The sequence below is a fragment of the Pipistrellus kuhlii genome, unplaced genomic scaffold, assembly GCF_014108245.1.
Source record: "Pipistrellus kuhlii isolate mPipKuh1 unplaced genomic scaffold, mPipKuh1.p scaffold_m20_p_7, whole genome shotgun sequence".
Taxonomy (NCBI): Eukaryota; Metazoa; Chordata; class Mammalia; order Chiroptera; family Vespertilionidae; genus Pipistrellus; species Pipistrellus kuhlii.
The window spans coordinates 47,520,814-47,544,155 of record NW_023425573.1 but is presented as its reverse complement, the minus strand read 5'-3'; the positions used below and the strand labels follow the sequence as shown (position 1 = coordinate 47,544,155).

At 42.2% G+C, this 23,342-nt stretch overlaps 1 protein-coding gene across 12 annotated transcripts in view; it reads right to left on the bottom strand.

Annotated features, from left to right (window-relative positions):
* Positions 1–23,342, bottom strand: part of RBMS1 (RNA binding motif single stranded interacting protein 1) — a 217,308-nt gene that overhangs the window by 122,947 nt on the left and 71,019 nt on the right. Inside the window, exon 1 of one of the 12 annotated variants that reach the window (XM_045575375.1) lies at positions 12,080–12,292. The exons of 10 other annotated variants lie outside the window; for them this stretch is intronic. In XM_045575375.1, the coding sequence (XP_045431331.1) occupies positions 12,080–12,148 (69 nt within the window). In that variant the 5' untranslated portion in view covers positions 12,149–12,292. Of the gene's footprint in view, positions 1–12,079; positions 12,293–23,342 lie in introns of those variants that run through there. One more of the 12 variants, XM_045575374.1, reaches the window with a different exon arrangement.

Sequence of the window (23,342 nt, the reverse complement as noted above, 5' to 3'; positions counted from 1 at the left end):
ATGCCAGCTAGGCACATACGCATTATCTCATTTAACCCTCCCAACAAACCAAAAGGTAAGATCCTAGAACTACTTTGCTTTCAGAATCTTTTATTTTATTTTTTTAATCTTTATTTTTCTAAGTATTACAGATGTCCCCTTTTCTCCTTCTAGCCTACACCCCCATCGGCCCCTCAGCCTTCACCACACTGTCGTCTGTCTTGATGAGGGTATTTCCTCTCTGAACTCTCCCCTCACTCCCAGGGACTTCCTCTATGTCCCTACCTGTTCTCAAAGTTTCTTCTCTCTCTTGATTTCACCAGTCTCCTTAACTTTTTTTTTTAAAATATATTTTATTGATTTTTTACAGAGAGGAGGAGAGAGAGATAGAGAGCTAGAAACATCAATGAGAGAGAAACATCGACCAGCTGCCGCAACCAATGTACATGCCCTTGAATGGAATCGAACCTGGGACCTTTCAGGCCGCAGACCGACGCTCTACCACTGAGCCAAACCGGTTTCGGCTCCTTACCTTTTATAATGCTCTCATTCTTCGCACCTTTTCATCTTCCCAATGCCAAACCTTACATGATCTCATTCCCCAGATTCTTCCCCTCTTTTTATTGCTGGAAAACCTATTTCCAACTATTCTCTCTACTTCCAACCACAGAACGATACTAAAATACTAAAATCTGGCCTCAAGGCTATCTGAAAGGACCACCTTTCCTTTTACATTCCTGATTTTTCCGAAGACACACACTCTTCACTCATTCATTCCTTAAAGCTTTTGGACTGTGCTTTTACCACCCTTATCCCCAACCCATTTTCTTGCCCCACTACCCACATACTACTCTACTGAAACTTCTGTTTGAAAAGTTTTCAAGACATCCTACTGAATACATTAGGCCCCTTATTCACGGGGCACACATTCTAAGACAGTGGTTCTCAACCTTTTTAATGCCGTGACCCTTTAATACAGTTCCTCATGTTGTGGTGACCCCCAACCATAAAATTATTTTTGTTGCTACTTCACAACTGTAATTTATGTCGTGACCCACAGGTTGAGAACCGCTAGAAGGTTGCATAAGACTATTAGAAAACAGATATTACAATTCATAACAGTAGCAAAATTATAATTATGAAGTAGCAATGAAAATAATTTTATGGTTGGGGGTCACCACAACATGAGGAACTGTATTAAAGGGTCACAGTATTAGAAAGGTTGAGAACCACTGTTCTAAGGCCACCAGTGGGTGTTCAAAACTGTGGATAGTACAAACCCTATATGTAATGTTTCTCTTATACATACACATCTATGGTAAAGTTTTATTTGTATAGTAGGCAAAGTAAGACATTAACCATACATAATGATAAAATAGAATAATTATAATAATATTAGAGGCTCAGTGCATGAAATTTGTTCATGGGTAGGGACCCTAGGCCTGGCCAGTGATCAGGTACAATCAGGTTCCCCACCTCCTCCTTCCCTCACTTCCTCAGCACCCCGCCGCTGCCTCTGGCGGTCGCCTGCCATGTTCCACACTGCCCCTTCATGGTCAGCACAGATCATAGCGAGCGATAGAACTCCGGAGAGGGCACTTTGCATATTAGCCTTTTAGATAGATAGATAGATAGATAGATAGATAGATAGATACATAGATAGATAAGATAAGATAATAAGTTATGTGAATGTGGTCTCTCTCAAAATATCTTATTGTACTGTACTCACCCTTCTTGTGATGATGGGCAATGATAAGTTATCTACGTGCTAGGTGATGAGATGGCGTGCGGTGAATGACAGGCATTGTGGAGGAGATCTTCTGATGATATGTAACAAGCCCTTCATGGCTTCTCTTTGGCATATCGGAACTGCCAGCATCAGCTCTGTGGGGCCATGATTCAGTAACACAAGGGCTATTTGAACACCAGCACTGTGATACTATGACAATGGATCACATAACCGAGAAGGCTCCTAAGTGAGGAAAAGGCAGGGAGTGGACACTGGATGGATACATGGGACAAATGGATGATTCCCATCCAGGGTGGGAGGGAGAGGGCCCGCCATTTCATGCATCTGCTGGGAGCAGATTGCATTATTTATTTCCGTAAATGTTCATTTAACATTTCTGGACTGCAGTTAACACCAGGGGGGTGGGGGGCTCCTGCATTTCCAATAGCCTATTACTTGGCCTTTGTCTCCCTTTACCTCAAGGAAACATTTCCCAGAGCTGACCCTCTAAGAACTCTGTTCTTCCTGTGTTTCTGTGACACTCTCTAGATTCTCCCAATATGTTGCCATTTCTTTCCCTTCCTTTGCCAAATGCTCTTCCTCCTCCTTCCCACTGGGAAGCTGTGTTTCCCTGGGTCTGCCCCACCTCCTCTACCCCCGTTCCCCCCCTGGACTGCTTCACTCCACTCCCCATATCACCCCTCTTGTGCCTGAGGAGGTTCTGAGCTTCTTGTACTTTTAACTGCTCCATAGAAGTTTCTGCCTGGGATGAAAGGGAAGGGGGTGTGTGGTAAGGTGTGACGCATGAGGCCAAATGAAAATGGCCAAACTAAGCTCATCCCCTTCCTCGGAAACTATTTTATGGTGGCAGGATGAATATGCTAACCTCCACCAGCCTACCCGGCCATCTTCCACACTGCTGTGGAAGTGGGAGATCATTTATCATAACCAGTACACTTGTTACACTGTAGCCGTTACAGACAACTACATACTAGTTATAGATGGCGTGCGGGCATTATCAAGAGAAAGACTTACCGCCTAAGTGCTCCACTCAAAAGAATGGGAGCATCAGGCCGGAAGGGAAAATCTAAGCACCCAAGTGGCACAGCCTCTACAATGACGTTAAGGCAATCCCAAAGGAGCAGCGGGAAATGTTTACAGCCATCCCCCAGACCCAACATGAGTCCTGAGAGCGGTTCACACTGTGGCACTGCTGGCAGATGCGGCCGGACAATTCTGCCGGATAAGACCGGCTTAGACACAGAAAGGCGCTTTGCACCCTTCATGCGTGGACACTGAGTATCAAAAGAATTTAGCACTCGGCAAACACGACCCCCTTCCCATTTATGTTGCCACCTAAAAAAATGTAGGCAATCCCTGTAAGAGAATAGCTGGGTTCTTCATCATCACAGCCCAGAGGCAAACAGGTTTACAGTAACTTTTCATTTCCCCAATCATGTAAAAACTAGAAACCAAGGACTGTTTTACCAAGACCCTCCCTTCCCCATCCAGCCAGCCAACAGCCAAAAATCTTGTCAATTCTTGCTGTACGGTAGTTTGCGTCCACTCCATCTAAAACCCTCCACAACCACTGCTCCATTGTATAGCTTTATTTCAATAGTGGCTACACCTTCTAAACTCAGGCTCTCGTATGCATCTTTGCAAGCTTGACCCTACTACCCCGCCCCCTCCTGCCCACCACACACCCCAGCGAACTGGAATTACTCACTCTTCCCCTAATAAAGCTCATGTTTTCTACGTTCAAATCTCTGTTGTGGTGTTCCTTCTGCCTGAAATGTCACCTTCCATGATGCAAGCCACGATCCTGTCTGCTGAGTTGGAAATTTTGGCTTCGCCTCTAAGTCCTCCTTCAACACACAATTACAAAATCTTTCAGCAGGCGGCACCCGGCTAGAGTAGCATACCGACACATTCTCTGAACCTCAGGAAAGGACTAACGTCTGCAACATTTTAACCCAATTTTAGGGGCTTCTGTAGACTCCAGAGGTCTATAAAATTCGGTTGTTCCTCATGCCCACAATGTAACTGCCTTTTCTGGGGGCCGGTTTCCCAGACCAGCAACGGTGTAATCCCTGCCCCACCACCAGGTTACTTCCTGCAAACCACTTACCTTAGCTACACATTCAATAATTATTTGTCACAATGTTTCCGAGTGTCTGTCACACTTTCAGTTAAACAAAAGGACACATCCACTCCCTGGGAGTTGGTCTGATACAGCTGACCTATCAAGTTAAGAATGCAGAGGAAGTTGAGACAACCTTGTTTTCAGAGTATTTGACTAAGGTAGGGTTGGGCTTGGTCATAGTGGATCTTCCAAAAATGGATAATTGGTCTTCCCAAAGGGTGATTTTTGGGTAGTTCCCTGAAGTGGAGAGACAAGAGGTCTTGTCTTAGAACAGAGCTGGAAGGAAATTCTAGGCAATGGGAAGGGTGTGAAGATGAAAATGGGATGTAAGAACCTGAGGTACTACAGAACAATGGGGTTACATATTTGCACCTGGCCAACACAGCATCAAAACAATGAGACTTGAACAGATTTCTTAAGGTGGCATATCAACTGATACAGTAAGGACCTAGCAAGGCAACACAACTTTCCTTCTCTTTCTTTCACTCAACCCCTTACCCCCAACTCTCCCTTCTTCCTTCCTCTCTCCTTCCACCAAAGTCTTGCAGCCTCTCTGGGCACACCTAAAAGTCCCCTGACAGGCTGACAATCTCCCTGGTTACACAGTAACAGCAGCTCACACCGTGCTGACATTATCTGCACAGTGCATGTCTTACAGAAACCTGCACTGCTCTATTATAAAACAATTTCTGTGAGGAAGTCACCCCTCCCACGGCACTGCCCTTTCACAAAGCTAAAACTCAAAAGGAAGCACGTGACAGAGACAGTCATGAGTCTTCATTATGAAATAGATCCAAAAGATTCTGGCACAAGTAATAGAACAGTCTCAATTTTCCCCTCCCAATTTAATACAGAAATTAAACATGGGGGGATTTGTCCACAAAACAGCTACATTTGAATGCATCTATTAAAAGAAATCAGAGACAATCGTGGTAATTCCCCAATATTTTAGAATCTTAATTTTCCTAAAAAAGTAACCAAGAATATGAAATTTCATACATATAGCTACACTTTCCCCTCATTCATGCATATAGATAAGCTGGTGTTCTAAAAATGTTTTTTAAAAAAAGCACAGGCCTGTTTAAAGTACATATAAAATAGGAAAAAAGTTCGTAAACACAGAAACGACCCGAAATAGGTGATTTCCAAAAACGGTGGTTTAGGAGTTTGCAGTAAAATAAGAACAGAAATTCCTAAGAGTACAAGACCGCATCTCAGAGCTCAGGAAGAGGAGCAAGGGCTACCTACATGCTAGCTTCTGAAGTTCTCCATGACAGGAATCTCTTGGGTTTTCACCACAATTTTTAGACAATAAAATAAAATTTTCTAGACTTGTTTCCACTATTTTTTTCTTGATAACCAAAATACTATGCATTCATTGTCTGAAGCAAGAGGAGCTAGAAGATTGAGGAAAAAATGTAAAGAGTCATGAAAATAAGTCCCTTATGATTCTTCCTACCAACAGAGGGAAACATTAAAATTTTGACATGTTTTCTTCCGAACTATTTATAATGCATTTTGAGACAGTATTACTGTATTTACAATTAACAAGTACAAATTCAGGGTGGGGCAAAAGTAGATTTTTTTTGTGTGAGTTTGCAAAACACAGTTTATTCTCAATTATTATTATTATATTATTTTCCATACAAATAATTATAAACCAACTTTTGCTTTACCCTGTATAACCATCCCTAGTTTATATTAACTGCTCTGAAACTCCATATGTTTGTTTAAATGAATAAAGTTAGGATACCAACCTGTATAACACCATTCAATAAACGTTACTGCTGCCATCCAATAAATGTTAAATAACAGAGCTGCACTGATTCATTATTTTAATGCAGAATTCAGTTTGTTCCATTTAATTTTTCACCTTGTCCTAACTCCAGGAAAAGCTTGCTTCCTTCCTCAAGGTATACTAAAAATTTACAGAGTCTTTAGAATGTATTAAACAAAGCATTTCTTTACAGATGCAAGTTTAAAACAAATACCTACAGATATCCAAGGATCAAAAGGAATGTTTATTTTTCTGAGTAATGCAAATAGGGCATTCTTTGGAAACCAAATATACTAACAAGACAAAGAAAAGAATTCAGGAAGTCATTGTGCATACACTAATAATTAAATTTTTAAGCAAATGAAAAGATAGCATTTTTCATCAATAAGGGTGAGCAATGCTTTTTTTTTTTTATCCTTCTCCAGTCATGGGTGGGCATAAGATAAAGAATAACGTAGGGTGTGTTTTTTACTTCAAGGAGACGGCACACTCTGTTAAGACATTAACACGGGAGCTGCTGTTTTAAAATATAGTGGGATTCACTGTTATATTCCTTTTGATTCAAATGTGGTTGAGACTCTTGTTTTCAAGTTCCAGGTCTTTATCCTTTCGGAGGCTGACCCACTTTCTAGTTGTCAAGGTCTCCCAGGAACACAGGGAGCCTCCCAGGACCACCCGCTGCTGCCTGCTCTGTGGGGACATTAATAATAATAACACCCCAGAAGGATTAACAACAGCAACCCTGTGGAGCGGGCACTATTATCTTTACTTAACAGAAGCAGAGGCTTAGCCAGGCCCAGTGAGAGCATACAAGTGGCAGAGCCAGAACTTAAGCCAGGATCTTTCAATTAGATCGAGTGATAGTTTACAAAGTTAAAATGTGAAATTTTTAGCAGGGCACAAGGAATATGCGAAGGGGCAAACTTTTAAGTGGAAAAAGTAGAAATGAAAAGGGTGATAATTATGATTTTCTTTTTTTTTTCCCCAAAAAATTTTTAAAAATATTTTTATTGATTTCAGAGAGGAAGAGAGAGGGAGAGATAGAAACATCAGTGATGAGAGAGAATCACTGATCAGCTGCCTCCTGCATGTCCCCCATTGAAAATAGAGCCAGAAATCCAGGCACGTGCCCTGACTGGGAATCAAACCCTGACCTCCAGTGCATAAATACAGTGCACAGCTTGACACTCGACCACTGAGGCACACCGGCTGGGCGATAATTATGATTTTTATAACTACTTTTAAAAAGTAAAGTAAGTTCCCCAGACATAGGGTTGCTGGAAAATATATATATATATATATATATATATATATATATATATATATATAATCACCGCATAATATTTGATATTTGTGGCATTAACACTAAAACATTGTTAATCTGAAATTCAATTGAAATTGGCTTCCTGTATGTTATCTGACAACCCTCAAGTAAGGGCCTTTATGAAACAAACAAAACATTAATACATTACAGAGCCACGATTCCCAAAGCTGAAATCGGGATGCTCTGTGTGTCACATGTCTTTGGGAGGCCAAGTCAAGGGAAATGCGGTGAGTGGGGCCACAGCTGTTCCGGACTGAGCTTCCTTCTCTTTTTCCCGGTAGCCGACACAGCCCTTCGCTCCAGAGACCTCGCTTTCATCAACCAAGCCACTTAAATTCACTGACTCAGAAATTCCTCACCCTTCTCTACTCTATGCGGATGTTGTTAAGATTAAATACAACTGAGATTGCGAGGGGATATTGTATGTGTCTTTAAATATTTATTGGCCAAGTGCTTTGGAAATACAGTCTCAGAAACTTGGACCAGACAGACTTCCCCCACTACCAAGAAAGGGCCTGAAAAGTATTACAGTACATGGCGAGCCCAGTGGACAGCAGTCTCTAAAACGAAGGAAAGAACAAAACCAAGAAACTGTGATCAAAACCTGAAGCGAAATGCAGTCAGATGCCAAAAGGGGTGCCTGGCAGAAAACCTGGATTATCACCGCTGGAGAATCCAGGACCTTTCAAATGGCTGTGGATACATATTTAAAACAGAGTTACATGAGCTCATAAACTGAATCACAAACACATGGAGATAGCCTAATACAAAAACAGGACCTTAGTTATGCATACCAATTTAATTTTCTGCTCATTTCCACCAAACCTCCAATCTCTGTGGTTTGAGTATGTTTACCTTCTTTTAAAAAACAACAAACTGGGACTAGCTCAGAGAGTGTCCACTTAAATATTTCTATGCCCAACTTTAATCTTTAAACTGTAACAAACCCAATATACTACACATAAATCACTGTGAACAGAAACTGCTTGAGAGGATTAATCAACAGCTTTGTATGTCATCCTCTTAACTGAATCACTTGAATTCTTCCTGTGCAGCTACACCCAGTTAATCTTCCAGAAAGCAGCAAACTATGTAAATCTACTTAAACTGGGAGATAAGAACTTCACTTGTCAAAAGGCAGCAACATTGAACAAGCACACAAGAAAAATATACACATCCATGAAAATTCTTACATTCACTCCTCTACCCCAAACCATGGTAAGCCACCAGAACACATTACTTAGCATAAAAAGGGCTTATGACATGCCATTATTTGTCTTGATTTAGCAATAATCATGCCTTGGGTAAGTTTCATTGGCTATGACACTGTGTGCCATGATTTATTATAAATACCAAAGTGTGTGTGTGTGTGTGTGTGTGTGTGTGTATCTATATAGCTCTATCTATCTATCTATCTATCTATAAATAAATAAATAAATAAATAAATAAAAGCCTAAGCGACCCAATGACTGAATGACCGAATGACCGGTCACTATGACATGCACTGACCACCAGGGGCAGGTACTCAATGCAGGAGCTGGTGGTCAGTGCACTCCTACAGCCAACCTCCTGTGGTCCGCCAACCTTCTGAAGTCCCTTCCTCCCAGTCAGCCGGCCCCAGTTGACCCCGGTTGCCAGCTAGGCTGAGGGACCCCACTTGTGCACAAATTCGTGAACTGGGCCTCTAGTGTGACATAAACTGAGTCAACTACCTCAAAAAAAGCAGTGTCAAAATGGAAGTAGGGAAACATGAAGAGAGACATAACTAATAAATAATTTTAATGGAAATTCATTTTCTATATTTAAAGGCTTTCCAGCACTTTTCCTTTGGAAACACATGAAAATAGTTTCACAACTACGAAAGTCCTGGCAAATGATTCTGTTTGGGCTGCGGGGGTGCTGTTTTCATATAATCAGACTGGATTTGCTTAAGGAATATCATATACCTGAAAGTCACAGTCAACAAAAATTAGGACATTTCTCCACGAAGACCTGAACCAACAATCCTTGTCTGGGTTATCACTCCTCTCCAAAGCTTTCTCACGATGACCTGAGATGACCAGGTGTATTTCTAATGTGCGCCAGGGCCTGTGATGCAGGAAAATCCTGTTTATCCTGGATGAGGCCAAAGAGCAGTGCTCCTGGATGCCCTGGATACACTACCTGGGCAGGAAGGGGATGAGCACCGCCCACCACTACTGTACCTGAAACTGGTTGACTCCTATATGTGGAAAATACCAAGCTTTAGGAAGAAATTGTACAATCACTCAGTAGCAGCATATTCTGGCTTCACTGCTGCTTCTAAATATCACAAATAAACCCACTAACCATATCAGCATTCATTGACATCATCCTTCACCTCCAACCTCACAGCCTCCGCCCTTGCCAGAAAAGAGGGGGGAGGGATCCCTCACCAGGACTTCGGAGACTTAGAAGGGCGATGGGCAGCCCATCTGGGCTCTGCCTGGGTTTCTATGGAGGTGTGCCCGAAAGCAGGCAGCTACACACAGGGTGGTGGTTTTCAGAGCTGGACTGCCAGGGTCCCAATCCTGGCTCAGTACTTTGGACTGCACAGACTGGGAAGTTACTTAACAATGCCTTAGTTTTCTAAACTGTAAAAGGGAAATACTATTATTACCTGCCTCATAGGACTGATAATTAAGTGGGTTAACCCACCCAAAGTACTTAACATGGTAACCAGCAGGCAGGAAAGTGAGTGCTCAATGATAGTTAATGACTACTATCACATATATACTAGGGTGTGCGTACACACACACACACACACACACACATATGATTCAAGTGCGATTCTGAACCAGAACGTTTTAAGTATTTTTTAAGTATTCCTCACATTCAACTTTTTCCCTCAGGTTACTTATCTGTAATCAGCTCTGACGGCTGACGATGTATTTTTTTCTGGATTAAAATGCAACTGAATTACACACCTAAAAGTTACCTATTCTTTCACCAAAATGAACACACCAGCATGAATCAAAAGATGCAAGCTGCACATCACAAAACCTTTGAAAAGGCGCTCATTAGCCTTCCCACTCAGACTAAGCCGGGAGCGAGCACAAAGTCACTCCTGGTAACCAGGTCCCCATGCTGGAAGTGTGCTTTCCCAGTGAATGGCTCCGCACCAACAAAAGAAACCTTTGAGTCAAATACCGCTGGTACCCGGGGTCTTGTGTCTGTATAATGCCTACACATTCACTTCTTTCTCTGCCTATAGAAAAAGGAAGTCTGTTTGTTTTTCTGATTCAGTCAGCCCTTTTAGTCTCAGAGGCTAAGGAGAGCTCCATGAAAAGAAGAGCATCTTATCAGCGTGCTCCAGGCCAGCGGGCTGTCCCCCTCCGCACACAAAACCTCCAGCCCCTCACAGCCAAACGCCTCACCCTCCGAGCTTTCTCCCCATTTCAGAGCCAACACCCCACCGGGTTTGGACAACAAATAAAAGAACACACAAGGCCTTGACATAATTAGCCAGTCTTTTCAAGGAGAGGGAGGTGGGTGAGGGAGGAGGGTTCGGGGTAAGACTATTTACAGTAAATTGACTTCATTTATGAAGTTGAGGTGAGTGTGCTGGACCCGAGGGCATTTATTTTAAATGAGGCCACATGAAGTTTAGAGATGCCTGTTTCTGAATCTTGACAATTTTAGCATAAACTTCAGCTAGGTCATAATACCGATCTTTTTTCTTTCTTTTTTTCTTTCTTTCTTTTTAGGGTAAAAGCCAGGTAAAAGTTCCACTGACTTGGAGAGCAGGGACATACAGAGCAGGGGATGTTAACTTCTTTTTAAGGGAAAAACAGCAAGTAAAAGAACCTAAAAGCAGAAAACAATACTTTTTGACAGCATGAGCCCTAATTTCAGATATACAATACTTATGCTGGAACATAACCTCTCCCCTCCCCTCCCAAAAAACGACCATGAGAATAAAAAGAACTAAATATGATCAACAACCCGGTGAACACCTTCAAGAAAAGCCACCAGGCATCACTGTCATCTGTCATGATCTTAACAGAGCCCTGGTCTGCATGGGAAGATGCAGTTTGCTTGTATCATTATTGAGGTAATAACTTAATTGATTTGTCTCAGTGGCTAAGGATGTAGACAAGATATTTATTCTGGAAGAAAAATACCTGCAATCATCTTTTTTTTTGTTTCCTCCACAAGCATCTTGCCACTGACCTCTAAATCAGTTTAACCTTTTCTATGCAGACCTGCACATTTTTTACATACTTTAAGAGGTAGGTTTTGTTATTGCTGGTGCTGAAAGGCTCCGTGAGATATATCACAACATGGTTTCAGTACCCTTCTTTTTTAAAAAACTAAGATAAAAAACAAAACAAAACAAAAAAAAAACACACACAAAAGGCTGTAGCTCTAAGCTCCCAGCCCCACTCCCTTTTCCCAGCAGGGAGGGGATTCTGATCCAACCACTAAAGTGCCTTTGGAGTTCAATCTGTTAAAAAATGCATGAAACTGCATTGAAATAAGAAAAGGCGTGTGTATGACTCAGGCTTATCCAAGTATCTCTCTGCGACTAGATGTCACAGGATTTCCCTGTGCTTCTGAAAACTGAAAACCTTGAGAAAGTGACAGTAGAAGTTCCTGTTTCCTTTTTAAATAGACTAGGGAGGGGGGCGCGCGCGAACACACACACACACACACACACACACACACACACACACACACACGGGTCTTCCGGGTTTCCTCCGAATCGGAGCAGCTTCTTTGAGGTTTCAAGTGAGGATTGTTGCAAACCCACGTTACGGCTTATCCTCATACTCTCCTACACACACAAAGGTTTCCGGGAGAAAAAAAAAAAAAAAAAGCCAAACTTGTTGCAGAGCTGGGCGCAGCCCCCCGGCCCGGCGCGCCCGGCTCCCGCCTCCCTCCCCTCTCCTCCTCGGCCCCTGCCCCTTCCCCTTCCCCCGCGTCCCTCCTCCCCGGCCGGCGGCGGGGGCGAGGGCATCTCCCCGGCTAAGGTCACCGGCCCGAGCCGTCCCCGCCCGCCGCCTCCTCCGGCGGCAGCAAGGTCACCGCCCAGCCCGGTCCCTCCGAGCGGGGGAGCCGCGTCCGGCGGGCGCCGCCGCCTTTGTGCGCCTCCCGCCGCCTCACCTGCTTGCGGTGGGGCGTCCTGCAGTGGCTGCTGCCCCCGGGGTGGCCGCCGCCGCCGGGGAAGATCATCGCGGCGGGCGCGGGCGCGGGGCGGCGGGGCCGGGCGGGGGAGGGCGCAGCCAGGGGGCCGGCCGCTCTGGGAACTCCCTCTCGCCGCGCGGCGGCGGCCGGCGGGGGCTGCAGCTCGGCGGCGCCGGCTTCTCCGCCCGGCACCTCCCGACTCGCCTAGAAGTGCGGCGCGGAGGCGGCGGCGGGAGTGGAGGCTCGGACGGCGCGGGCGGCCGCCGCCCTGCGGGCCATGGACGGGAGTTGGCGCGCGGAGCTGGGGCGCCGCCGGGGACTCTCCGGGCGGCAGCGGAGGAGCAGCGCCGCCGCGTCCCCACCTCCCGCGGCCTCAACCACCGCCCCGCGCGCCGGCCGGGGGCGGGGAGGCGGCCGCGCACCGCCCCGCGCCGCGCCCAGGCCGCCCGCGCCTCCCTCCCCGCCGCCGGCCGGGCCCGTGCTGCCTCCTGGGCTGGGGGCCGGGGCCGGGGAGCCGCCGGCGCCCCCGCTCCGGTGCAATGGTTGGGTCTGTCTCCCCGCATGCCGCACATTCCTTGGAGTAGCCACCCCCTTCTTTACTCCCCCCCCCCCCTCTTCGTTTCCTTTTCCCCCTTCATCTTTTCGCCTGAGCACCCGAGGAGGCAGCCCTGCACCCTGGCTCGAAGTCCCTTGTAAGGGCATCGCTTCGGGGATCACTCTGACACCTGGGCTGGGAGCGAACTGGTCCCAAGTCTCCTCTCTCGTCTTGCATCCTCCCAAACTATCATCCTCCCGCCGTCCACTCGCGCGGGCAATAGCTCCTTCAAGGAACCAACCAACTCTCCCTCAATCCTCTGCAGATCCCGTCTCCCCCAGTTCACACACTCAAATGTTAGCAGCGAAAACGGGTCTCCACTCCCCAAGCCCTTGGCGCAAATACGCCAGTTAATGTTCCGTACTTCGTTTCTACGCTGGCGTTTACAAGTTACCTTCAAGATGACAATAACAAAGGATGAAAATCATTGAAGGCCATCGGTTTTGGTAAGCCTTTCCGGAAGACTGAAACGGTATAATCGTACGTGTTAATTATCAGAAGCGACACAGAAACTGAAGAAAGAAAGAGGGGGAAAAAAAAAAAAAAGGACAAAAGGAGGTAGTTTCCTTTGTTTCCCAGCTGAAATCATCTCAGGTGGCTCCAGAGCCACTTCTCTGGGTCCCCTTTGCCTTAGTGTGACGCCTAGAGCCTGCATGAAGAAGGCCTCTAACACAAGTCCCCCAGGCAGAGCCCGCCCTCTCTGGACAGGCCACGAGGACAGACTTGACAGTCAAGTTGGCCCTTCCCAATGTGTCACAGGGAAATGTCGCCTCGGTGAGTTTCAGAGTTCTTTCTTGAATCTGGTCTCTAACACCTTCCTGGAAAGGGCCATCTGCCCTGATAATGAAAAATCCTAACTTGACTGAGAAGTAAAGGCACTGGACTTCTGGCTGCCAGAATGAAAAAAAGAAAAAAGAAAAAATTCAAAGTCCCTATGGAACCCGAGTCGTCCAGCAAAGGTGTGGCCATTCAAGGTAGCCTGCACACTCCCAGTTGCTCCTCATATCTCCCTCAAAAGTAATGAGAAGTAGCAGGTCTCACCTAATAAAAAACAACTCTATACATAAGTTATGCATATAATTCCCAATTCTTTCATAAGAAAAGGAAACAGTGCGAAAAGAAAGAGAAAGAAAGACAGAAAGAAAGGAAGAAAGAAAAGATAAGAGAAGAGGAAAGAAAAAAGGCTTTTTCTGGGCACAGTCCTAGGCACACAATGGTCAAGAAAGAACTTGGTAAAATTCACAGAAATGTATTTATCCTTTAAAGTGCTTTAATAAATACAGTACAGCTAATCCATATATATATAAGCAACAACTATTTCCTAATACTTCATGCATTTTAAAAAATATATTTTTATTGATTTCAGAGAGGAAGAGAAAGAAATATCAATGATGAGAGAAAATTTATTGGCTGCCTTCTGCATGCCCTACAATGGGGATCATACCCACAACTCGGGCATGAGCCCTTGACTGGAATCGAACCAGGGACCTTTCAGTCCGCAGGCTTCTATTCTATCCTCTGAGCCAAACCGGCTAGGGCTACTCCAGGCATTTAGAGTTGTTTTGGCTGTCCCTTTGCTGTCTCCTCTCACTAGGACCCTTTATGGCACATTATCAACCAAAAGTATAAAATATAAGGTTTTAGGTAGAAGTGTTCAACTTCTGAGAACTCAATGCCCAAGATCCCCACAATTCAGACCTGTCATCTTTGGGGGAAATTCCACGGACAAATTCAGTTGTCATTACTGGTCTCTTAGGAAACCACAAGGTAAACCACAAAAGAACAGCGTAGAGTAATTTTTCTACCGCTGTGCTCTAATGTCATGGTACTTTGGATACTGTACTAGGGTGCTAAGGCTTGACTTGATACCCTCCAATAGCTTTAGAACATAAGACAAAACTTCAAGTGATTAATTTTAATTTAAAATATGAAAAGAATTATAATACTAGTTAATAAAATATACCAAGAATATTAAATAAATAAAGGGCACTAATTTTAAGATTTTTTTTTAAAAAAGGTATCTATCAACAAAATGTAGTATTCTATAATGGTGAATGACATAATAGGAAGAATACAAGCATGTGTTACCAAAAACACAAACAAACAAACAAAAAACCCCACAATGTCTACCAGCCAGGGTTCAAAAGCTTCCAACTTACATAGGTGCCACACTCTTAACTAAGCAAAGTATCACAAGGAAAGGGGAAGGCAGGTTTTCCACCCTCAACCATTATATACGTAATTGAAGTAACAAAAGTTCAGATAATTCCAACATTAAGAGAAACATGAAACCACGTGTGTCTATATTATCAGTTATAGATAATCCACAAGTGCATAGTTGTAAGTAATTTCAGGGATGTGTCCCGGTAAGATTCATCTGGAAAAGTTTATTAAGCTTTGAAAACAAGTCAGTTTTAAGACAAACCATGTTAGGAAACATTCCAGAGAAACTGCAAATTATGGTAAGAACTGGGGTTTTGGAATCTGTCTCACACACGCTCATCCTCCTGAACAGGAAGCTGAGACTCTGCTGCCGGTGGTCCTATATCACCCTGCCCCCCCAACTCAGCTGATGGACTGAGTGGTGGGAATATGACCCAAGGGCAGCCGAGCCACAGACAAGCCAGTGACCTATGACATGTCTGAGACTGAAAAAAATGAGCAGAGCCTATCAGATTCTCACCCTGGGAATCTGATTCGGAAAACTCCAAGAGCTAAAACAGTTGGGAAAGGGGCAGAACGGCAAAGTGCCGGGGATAGAGTTGAGGTCACAAAAGCCAAAAGCATATGCAAGCCAAGGTTATGAGGAAGCAGAAACTATGAGTAAACAGGAAGCTGACTGGCAGCAAGCAGAGAGTCAAAAGATGCCAGGAGCGGCGAGCTCCTGGCCATTAGGTGATGGAGGGAGCCAGAGTCCCTTGTGCTGCTTTGGCTCTTGAGACTGACAACAGCCCCTCCATGTGTATACTTAGCCACCCCCCTTCTCCCCCTTTCTTCAGATAATTTCAGTGAATCTAGATTCTGCCATCCAAGGAACAAAATTAAAACAGCCAAACAGATCTAGCTCCGTATTTCAGCCTCCCACTTACTGGCCATGTGGCTTTGGGCAAGTTAGTTAACCTCTCTGAGCCCCAGACTCCTCACAGATTGTCATAAGTATATACACAATACATCAACAAAAGTGCTAAACTCAATATAACTGGCAGCTGTTATTGTTTTTCCAGGTTTTTCTGCGGTGGTTGGTAGGTTTCAGTGGGAGTACTGTGTAAATAACTGATGCTCAGTAAGTCTGGCTGACTATCAAAGAGCAGAAGCAAGGGTGTAGCTGGAACTGACAAAAGCAAAAAAGAGAAAATTTGGATAGGGGGAGGCCATCTTTCCCATAACTGTTGAACAACCAAGTGGAAATGCTTTTGAAGGCCGTTATACCACCGAACTAACTTTAAGCGTTTTGTCTGTTTGTTTGTTTTTAAAAAGAGAGATCTGGTAGACTGTTTCAGTAGCCCATGTGCACTGAATTTTTCTTCTGTATTTGTGTTTGGCCCATTTCCTTTAATGAAGTTACGTGTTGGACGAGGGCCATACCTGTATGGATGTGCAGGGGTAGACGAATGAGGACAATAAGGCTGGAGCCATCAGCACCTGTGGAAGCCTGCAATCAGGTAGAGATGAGACCTGCGACTTGCAAGGGTTTGTATAACTGGAATTTGAGAATCTGAATGTAGGAGACACTTGCTTCATAGAAACAATTTGAAAATTTATAAACCTTTCATATCTCATTCCACTTTCACAACTCTGTAAGGTTGGAAAGGTTATTAGGCTCCATTTACAGATGAAAGGAAGTGAAGTGAAGACTGACTGACCTACCCCACAGAGCTATAGTAAGTGGAAAGCATTAAAATCTAGACGGAGATAGGGTTAAAAGGCAGCTGTCCTGTGCTCCTTCAATTCTGTAATGCTGTGCCTCAAAAAAGCCTTATAAACAATGCTCTAATGTCCCGTGAGTACTTGTAACTCCCGTGGCACCTGAGTTGCTGTACACTAATAATGCAGACATTAAGTGATAAGTGCCAGCCAAGTGGTCTAGACAATTATGTGCTACGGAGCCCACAGGAGGGTGAGATCAATACAGGATATGTAACGGGCGTGGGAAGCTCAGCTGTATAAATATTTTGTCTGAGGGAGATTCAGGAAGAAGCACTGTGCAGACAACCTGAAAAACAGACCCAGAGAGAGAGGGCTGGGAGGAGAGAGAAGGTAGATGTGGGGTGGCCACTGCTGAAGTCATGGCTAACTGATACACTCCCAGAATGAAGCAGATGATGAAAAGTGAAAAGGTTAGACGGCTCCCCTCCCCCAATTCCAACACACACATTACTGAGCCCCATGGAAGAGAGGAGCCTTTGAATGAAATTACAAAGAAAGTATGACGGGAACGCTAAGCCTGGAAAGAAGAAACAACACATGGAGGCAGAGAAGATGCCCAATAAGAGAAGAATGGCACGCCTCTGCCACAAAAGAACACACCTTCAGCAGGCTCTATCCTTCTGTCATTGCTACTACATTCCAGGCACTTTTTATTTTTATTTATCTGGGTCACATTAAAACAGAAAGGAATTAAGAGGAAAATTCATCCAACATTATTTCAAGTTACAATCTTTAATGAATAAAACATAATCACATAGTATTAGTGTAAGCAGTTCACACTAAAAAACCATTTACATTTAGTGCCTCTATTACTCACAAGGCCTCTGGATCAGAGAGAGATAGAAAGACAGAGACAGAGACAGAGACAGAGACAAAGACAGAGAGAGAAGAGGGGAGAAAAGAGAGGAAAAAGAGAAGAAAGAGAAAGGAGATGTTTTAAATTTCTGTTCTTTCCCAGTACAAAACAGAGTTGATAAAGTACTCTATTTCTAAAGTAGCAGAAATATTTTGTTATTTACTATTTTCTTTTTTTTTAAATTTATGATTCTTATTCTAGACTCAAAGGCTCCCTAGACACGTGTAAAATGAAACCACTATAATAAAACTATAGCTCTGCAGCTATAATCCTAGAAGGTATATAGAAAACATAACATAGACATATACTGATGACTTTTACCAGAAGCAATATTCTGTTAATTCCTAAATCGACCCTGATGAACAAAAAAGAAGATATGGGCTTCACCCTACTGTGCTTCTCTGCAAGAACTAATACATAATAGCTCTCATTTATTAACCTCCCTCTCTCTCTCTCTCTCTCTCTCTCTCTCTCTCTCTCTCTCTCTCTCTCTCTCTCTCCCCCCCTCCTCCCCACTATATTCCAGGCACTTTCTCAGCACCCCTCCCCCCTCACACACACACAATAAAGAGAGAAAAGAATGGCTATCTCATTTTACTGAAGAGAAAACTGAGACTCAGAGGTTTAAGTAATTTTCCTAAAGCCACATAAATCTAATACATATTTATGAAATTTGAACTCGGGTTTCTCTAACTCCAAAGTCCCCTCCCTCTAATAATTCTAATAATAGTTATCATTAATATTACTCATAGATCAAGTCCAAACTCCATCCACAGGGGAAAACTTAAGAGCGCAACGCTAGGTGTGCATTACAATCTATCTGACCTTGGGCAAGTCACTTAAGGATATGGACTTATATAGAATTTCTATTCAGCTGAATATGAAGGCAAATTATCCAATATAAGGATGTATAATAATAGTACAGATATATATTCTGGCCCAAATTAGCTCCTAATCTCATTTAATTGATTGTTGTTAAGGTGTAACCTCTCTCTTGCAACCAGTTTTATTTTCTGGAATCATTGGTGGGATGGAGTTGGGAGAGAGGCAGAAAGACAATCTTCTAGAAGCCAGGATGGTGATAGGTGAAAGGTATTTCCTGAATCTTGAACTGGAACTGAAAACATATTTTCCCTCAAAAATAATGGGAAACCATATTAGCAATCAGCTTCATTATTTAACCCATAGATGCTTATAGGTCAATTAAAATCCTAATCACCATTTAGGACATTTCTTCCTATGGCAAAACATCTTCCAAATTTGAAGCAAATAATTTACAATCCAATTTTGGGGGGTATAATCTGCTTGTAAATTTTACTCCTGCAGAACAGTTAATAAAACTCAATGCTTTCTCAAATTCCTGGCAGAAGGGGACTCTGTAAATTCTATTTACAATATTTTTCTGTTTTTGTATAAAAACAGGCGCATGGGTTTTTATTCTTTAAAAAAGTAAAACAGCCCTGGCCAATTTTGCTCAATAAATAGAGCGTTGGCCTATGGACTGAAGGGTCTGGGGTTCGATTCTGGTCAAGGGCACATGCCAGGGTTGTGGGCTCGATCCCCCATGTGAGGCATGCAGGAAGCAACTGATCAATGATTCTCTCTCATCACTGATGTTTCTTTCTCTTTCTCCCTCTCCCTTCCTCTCTAAAATCAATAAAAATATACTTTAAAAAATAAAACAAAAAGAATTGGAGGCGAGGCTATATGAATTAAAAATTCAAGATGTTTTGGTTTGGTTTATATAACACTGAATTTGTATCTGTAGATCAAATTCTATAAGAGAATAAAGGAGAGTCAACCAGGGATGGGTGCCTCAATTCTCTAGACTCTATGTGCAGATATGGCATTGGAGCTGTTATTCTCCATATCTATAGCAAGCCTATAAGAAAATAAGTGCTGGCTTTCAGATTACATAATGATAATTCAACAAGTTTTCCATGAATCACAGTAAAAATTTACAGAGTGTAGAAAAAGATATTAGGTGATTTTTGAAAGTGCAGCTTACCTAAAGAGACGTGAATAACAAAATCGTCTACTGGGTGTGAGCAAACTATGGTAAAGAATAAGAACTGAGATGAGGAAGGAAGGGGCTGATGTGTTGTGGAAATAGCTAATCACATCTACCTCTTGTTATATGACCTGGGAAGAGAAAGACAGTACTTAGGAAAGCAATGGAATTTGTGGAAAATTAGAACAAAAACAACAACAAAAAATCTAAACATAAGAAGCAAAATTCAAACATATAATGACTATCTCCTTGCCAAGAGTAGTAAAAATAAATACTGGAATGATTACTTCGACAATACAGGGTGAATAACTGTACCTGAGACAGATAAAACTATCATAAAAGTTAAGAATGACGAAAAGTTATCCCTAAATGTCTGGGGGACATAAGCATGGTCTATCCAAAACCTGCATCCTTAAGCACAGATTAGGTTTGAATGCGAAGGAGAAGGAGAACGAGAAGACAAAGAAGAAGGTGGTTCCCTTTCTCTTCAGTTGTCAGACTTACCATTAAATTATGTCTATTCCACCTAAAGAGGAGGGTAATACAATAATAATATCCTTTAAATGGGGTGCTTAAAAGCTTTTCCTTCTCCACTGAATTATAATATCGAAGTTAAAATATAAAAATATAGAATCAGAAATGCATTTCTATTCAGTTGAATATGTATAGAGGCAAACTTTTCAACATGAGAATATTTAGTCAAGGGTTCTGAAATGGGCTACATAAGGAGCTTACAAAAATTCCCAACCCTAGGTGTCTTTAAGAATGACTAGTTCTGGGTTATTTCATAAACTTAACACATGGGGCCAACTGATGACAGACCTGTGGCAAACTGATACTCCCCGAGTGAAGAGAAGGCGAATGAGGAAATTCTGATGTTGTCCTGACAATATGACTGATCATGACATCAGCAATTCCTAATTCCAAACTATAGAGAACACTCCCAGAATGCTGACAACATATTACACAGATCCTCCCAAAATCGCCCTCCTTCCTTTCCCAATCACAAGTGTGTGGATGTTTCAACCAAAGGATTATTAAGCATTAAAATCCTGTTAAACTGTTTACAGTTGGAAAAGGTGCCAAGAGGAAGAAGTAGATAACTTCTGAAGCTATTTTTCAGAAAATATATATGAGCGAGAGACCTATTAAGAAAACATATGTGTTTTAAATATTTTATATGTGTATGTATATTAATGCATCGAAGCAGGATGAATGTCTAAAATGTTAAAATGTACAAAAGGCTTTGTATACATGATCTCATTTAAGTCTCAGAGAAGGAAGGAGGGCAGGCATTCTTCATTTTTTTAGAACTGGTGAGATAGCCTCGGGTAAGTTAACAACTTGTCGTAGGTCAAGGATTATTACAATAATGGAATGAATGCCACTGTCTCTCCATGGACACTGTGACCAATAATAAATCCATGCCATCTATCCATATTTACCCATATCCCTAGAAAGTTCTCTGTTAAACAGCCTCCAAATAGGAACCTATCATCACAGTTCTTCTACCCCAGGACAATAGAATGCGTCTTCTGTAATTGAAGGGTGCTTCTATACTGCCGCACCCATAAAAATCAGGGTGGAGTCTTATTTTGAGGCTTAATAAGCTTATAAAGATTACTTAAACCGCCTTTAAATCCCTAATGAGTTATTTAACCTATTGTTCTACACAGTAGTTTTGTTGGAGGCATGAATGGATGAGGGAAGCTAGTTTTCATATTCACACACATACAACAAATGGCAAAAATGATAATCTTCACCCTTTTTTCAAAGCAATGATTTTATCTGAAGCTAGAAAGAGCTGAATGTAAGCTGTGGAGTCATCAAATTTTAGAAAGTATACATTACAAATTATATTAAACATAGTGAATTTGAATCCTAATCTTTATATCACTTGAGCTGTAATGAATGTTGCATTTTGTATCTGTATGCAACTTATTAAGGAAATGGGATTCCATGACCGAATGGTTTCTTTAACCTCAACTATTACTGTTGGAATAAATCTTCTTGCTTTACTTTTTAGGGAAAAGGAAATCGTCCTATTCATCTTTCTGAAATCAAACTTCTATAAATATTTGGATATGAACTGTATGCCATGCACTCAAAGATGCTACTGATTATAAGATACAGGACAATTACTGAGATATTAACATTTGAAAAAATGGACAACAGCAATTATACGGCATCATAAATCATAAGAAGATGCAGCCTAATCTCAGCTATGTTGAAATGAAAAACAGGCATGTCTTACAATCTGTGCAGCATGGTATACAGGTGCATGAAACATGCGTGCAAACACACCCACATGTTTTCCTTACTCATAGCCTCCGCTTGAGAAATATTTTTTTTTCAAGCAATCGTTTTTTAACCTCCTAAAGAACAAAGAGCTACTAAGTGGTTACAAGTAAATGCCTCACACACTCAATTTTTCCAAGGAGATCTGACAGTGTCTTACAACTAGTGGGCACAGTCTCTTTCAGTTAGAATGAGAACTTGACCCTCAGCTCACTAGTCTGCAAGGCACCCCTTGCAAAGGAACAAGTTGGGCCGCTGCTTTCCTCCGCATCCACCCTCCCTCATACAATCACATCAGGTTACACCCACAGTGCTTCAGATATACAATGAATTCAGATAATAAGAGAGGTTAAAGGGAGATGAATAGAAATCTGTAGATATTTATCAGACTTCACTCCACACTTCTTGATTCTGCTGCTTTAAAGTTGTCCGTTGCAAGCATAATTTGATAACATTCATCCTAGACTGTTATTTTTTTAGTGAGTTTCAGTCACACAATACATATATATGGACATACACTCAAAAGATCAGTCACCATAGTCGCTCTGACACATAGCACCAATTCCAGCCTACGAGTCTTACAGATTTCCATCTTTTGGCAGGCACTGGAGTGCCAGTTCTCAGTCGTCCTAAGGCTTCAGACAGGAAAAGTAATTTTTATGTCAATCAGATATATCAGGTAAAAAGACAAATGTCTAAACTGGCTATTACAATCCTTAAATCTGATATGAAACTATAAAGTGAATCAAAAGCAGTAACTTAGCAGGTAAGATGACCTCATTGTAGAAAGCAATGGTTCTCACTTGAAGCAGTGACTATTAGCAGTACCTGCTACTTCTTATGTGTTCAGGAACGACTAGTTCCCTTGCATTTACACCTTCTTCCTTATGTAACTTCCCTTTTAGTCAACTCACTGCTGGTGTGAAGATAAAGCTGATATGAAAAAGTGAAACAAACTGGTCAATTTATTAAAACAACCATGGGTTGGCAAACAGAAACTTGAACGTTATATATGAATTTCATTTATAGCTGTTATGTTTTCTTTTGCTATAAAATAATATTGTAACTGATTCCACATGGAAAACTATTTTATAGACAATATTAACACATCAAACCACTAACAGAACCCAAGTCCCTACCTCAGAGCCTGGTACACATTAGGCATCCAAATATTGATTCAAGTGAATGGATGAATGAATGAACAAGTAAATCAACAATATCTTTGAAATTCATGCAAATCCTATTCAAATAGATATTACTTCCTAAAAGTAAAACAAATGTTTGATTTTGAGGTGTTAATTAAATAACAAATTATAAATTACAATTTATTAAGCAAATTTCTTCACATAATTTAGCACATGGCTAAGAGTTTTTCCTAAGTAATATAATTTGATCTAAAACCCCAACCTTACAGGTCCTTAAACTCCACTTCAAGAAAACCAGCATATCCACTTTGCTTCAATGACTAACATCATTGCACACCATCAAGTCCTGAAATTCCCATCTTTCGATCTCTTCTGCACTCTTATTATCCTATATAATAAAAGGCTAATAT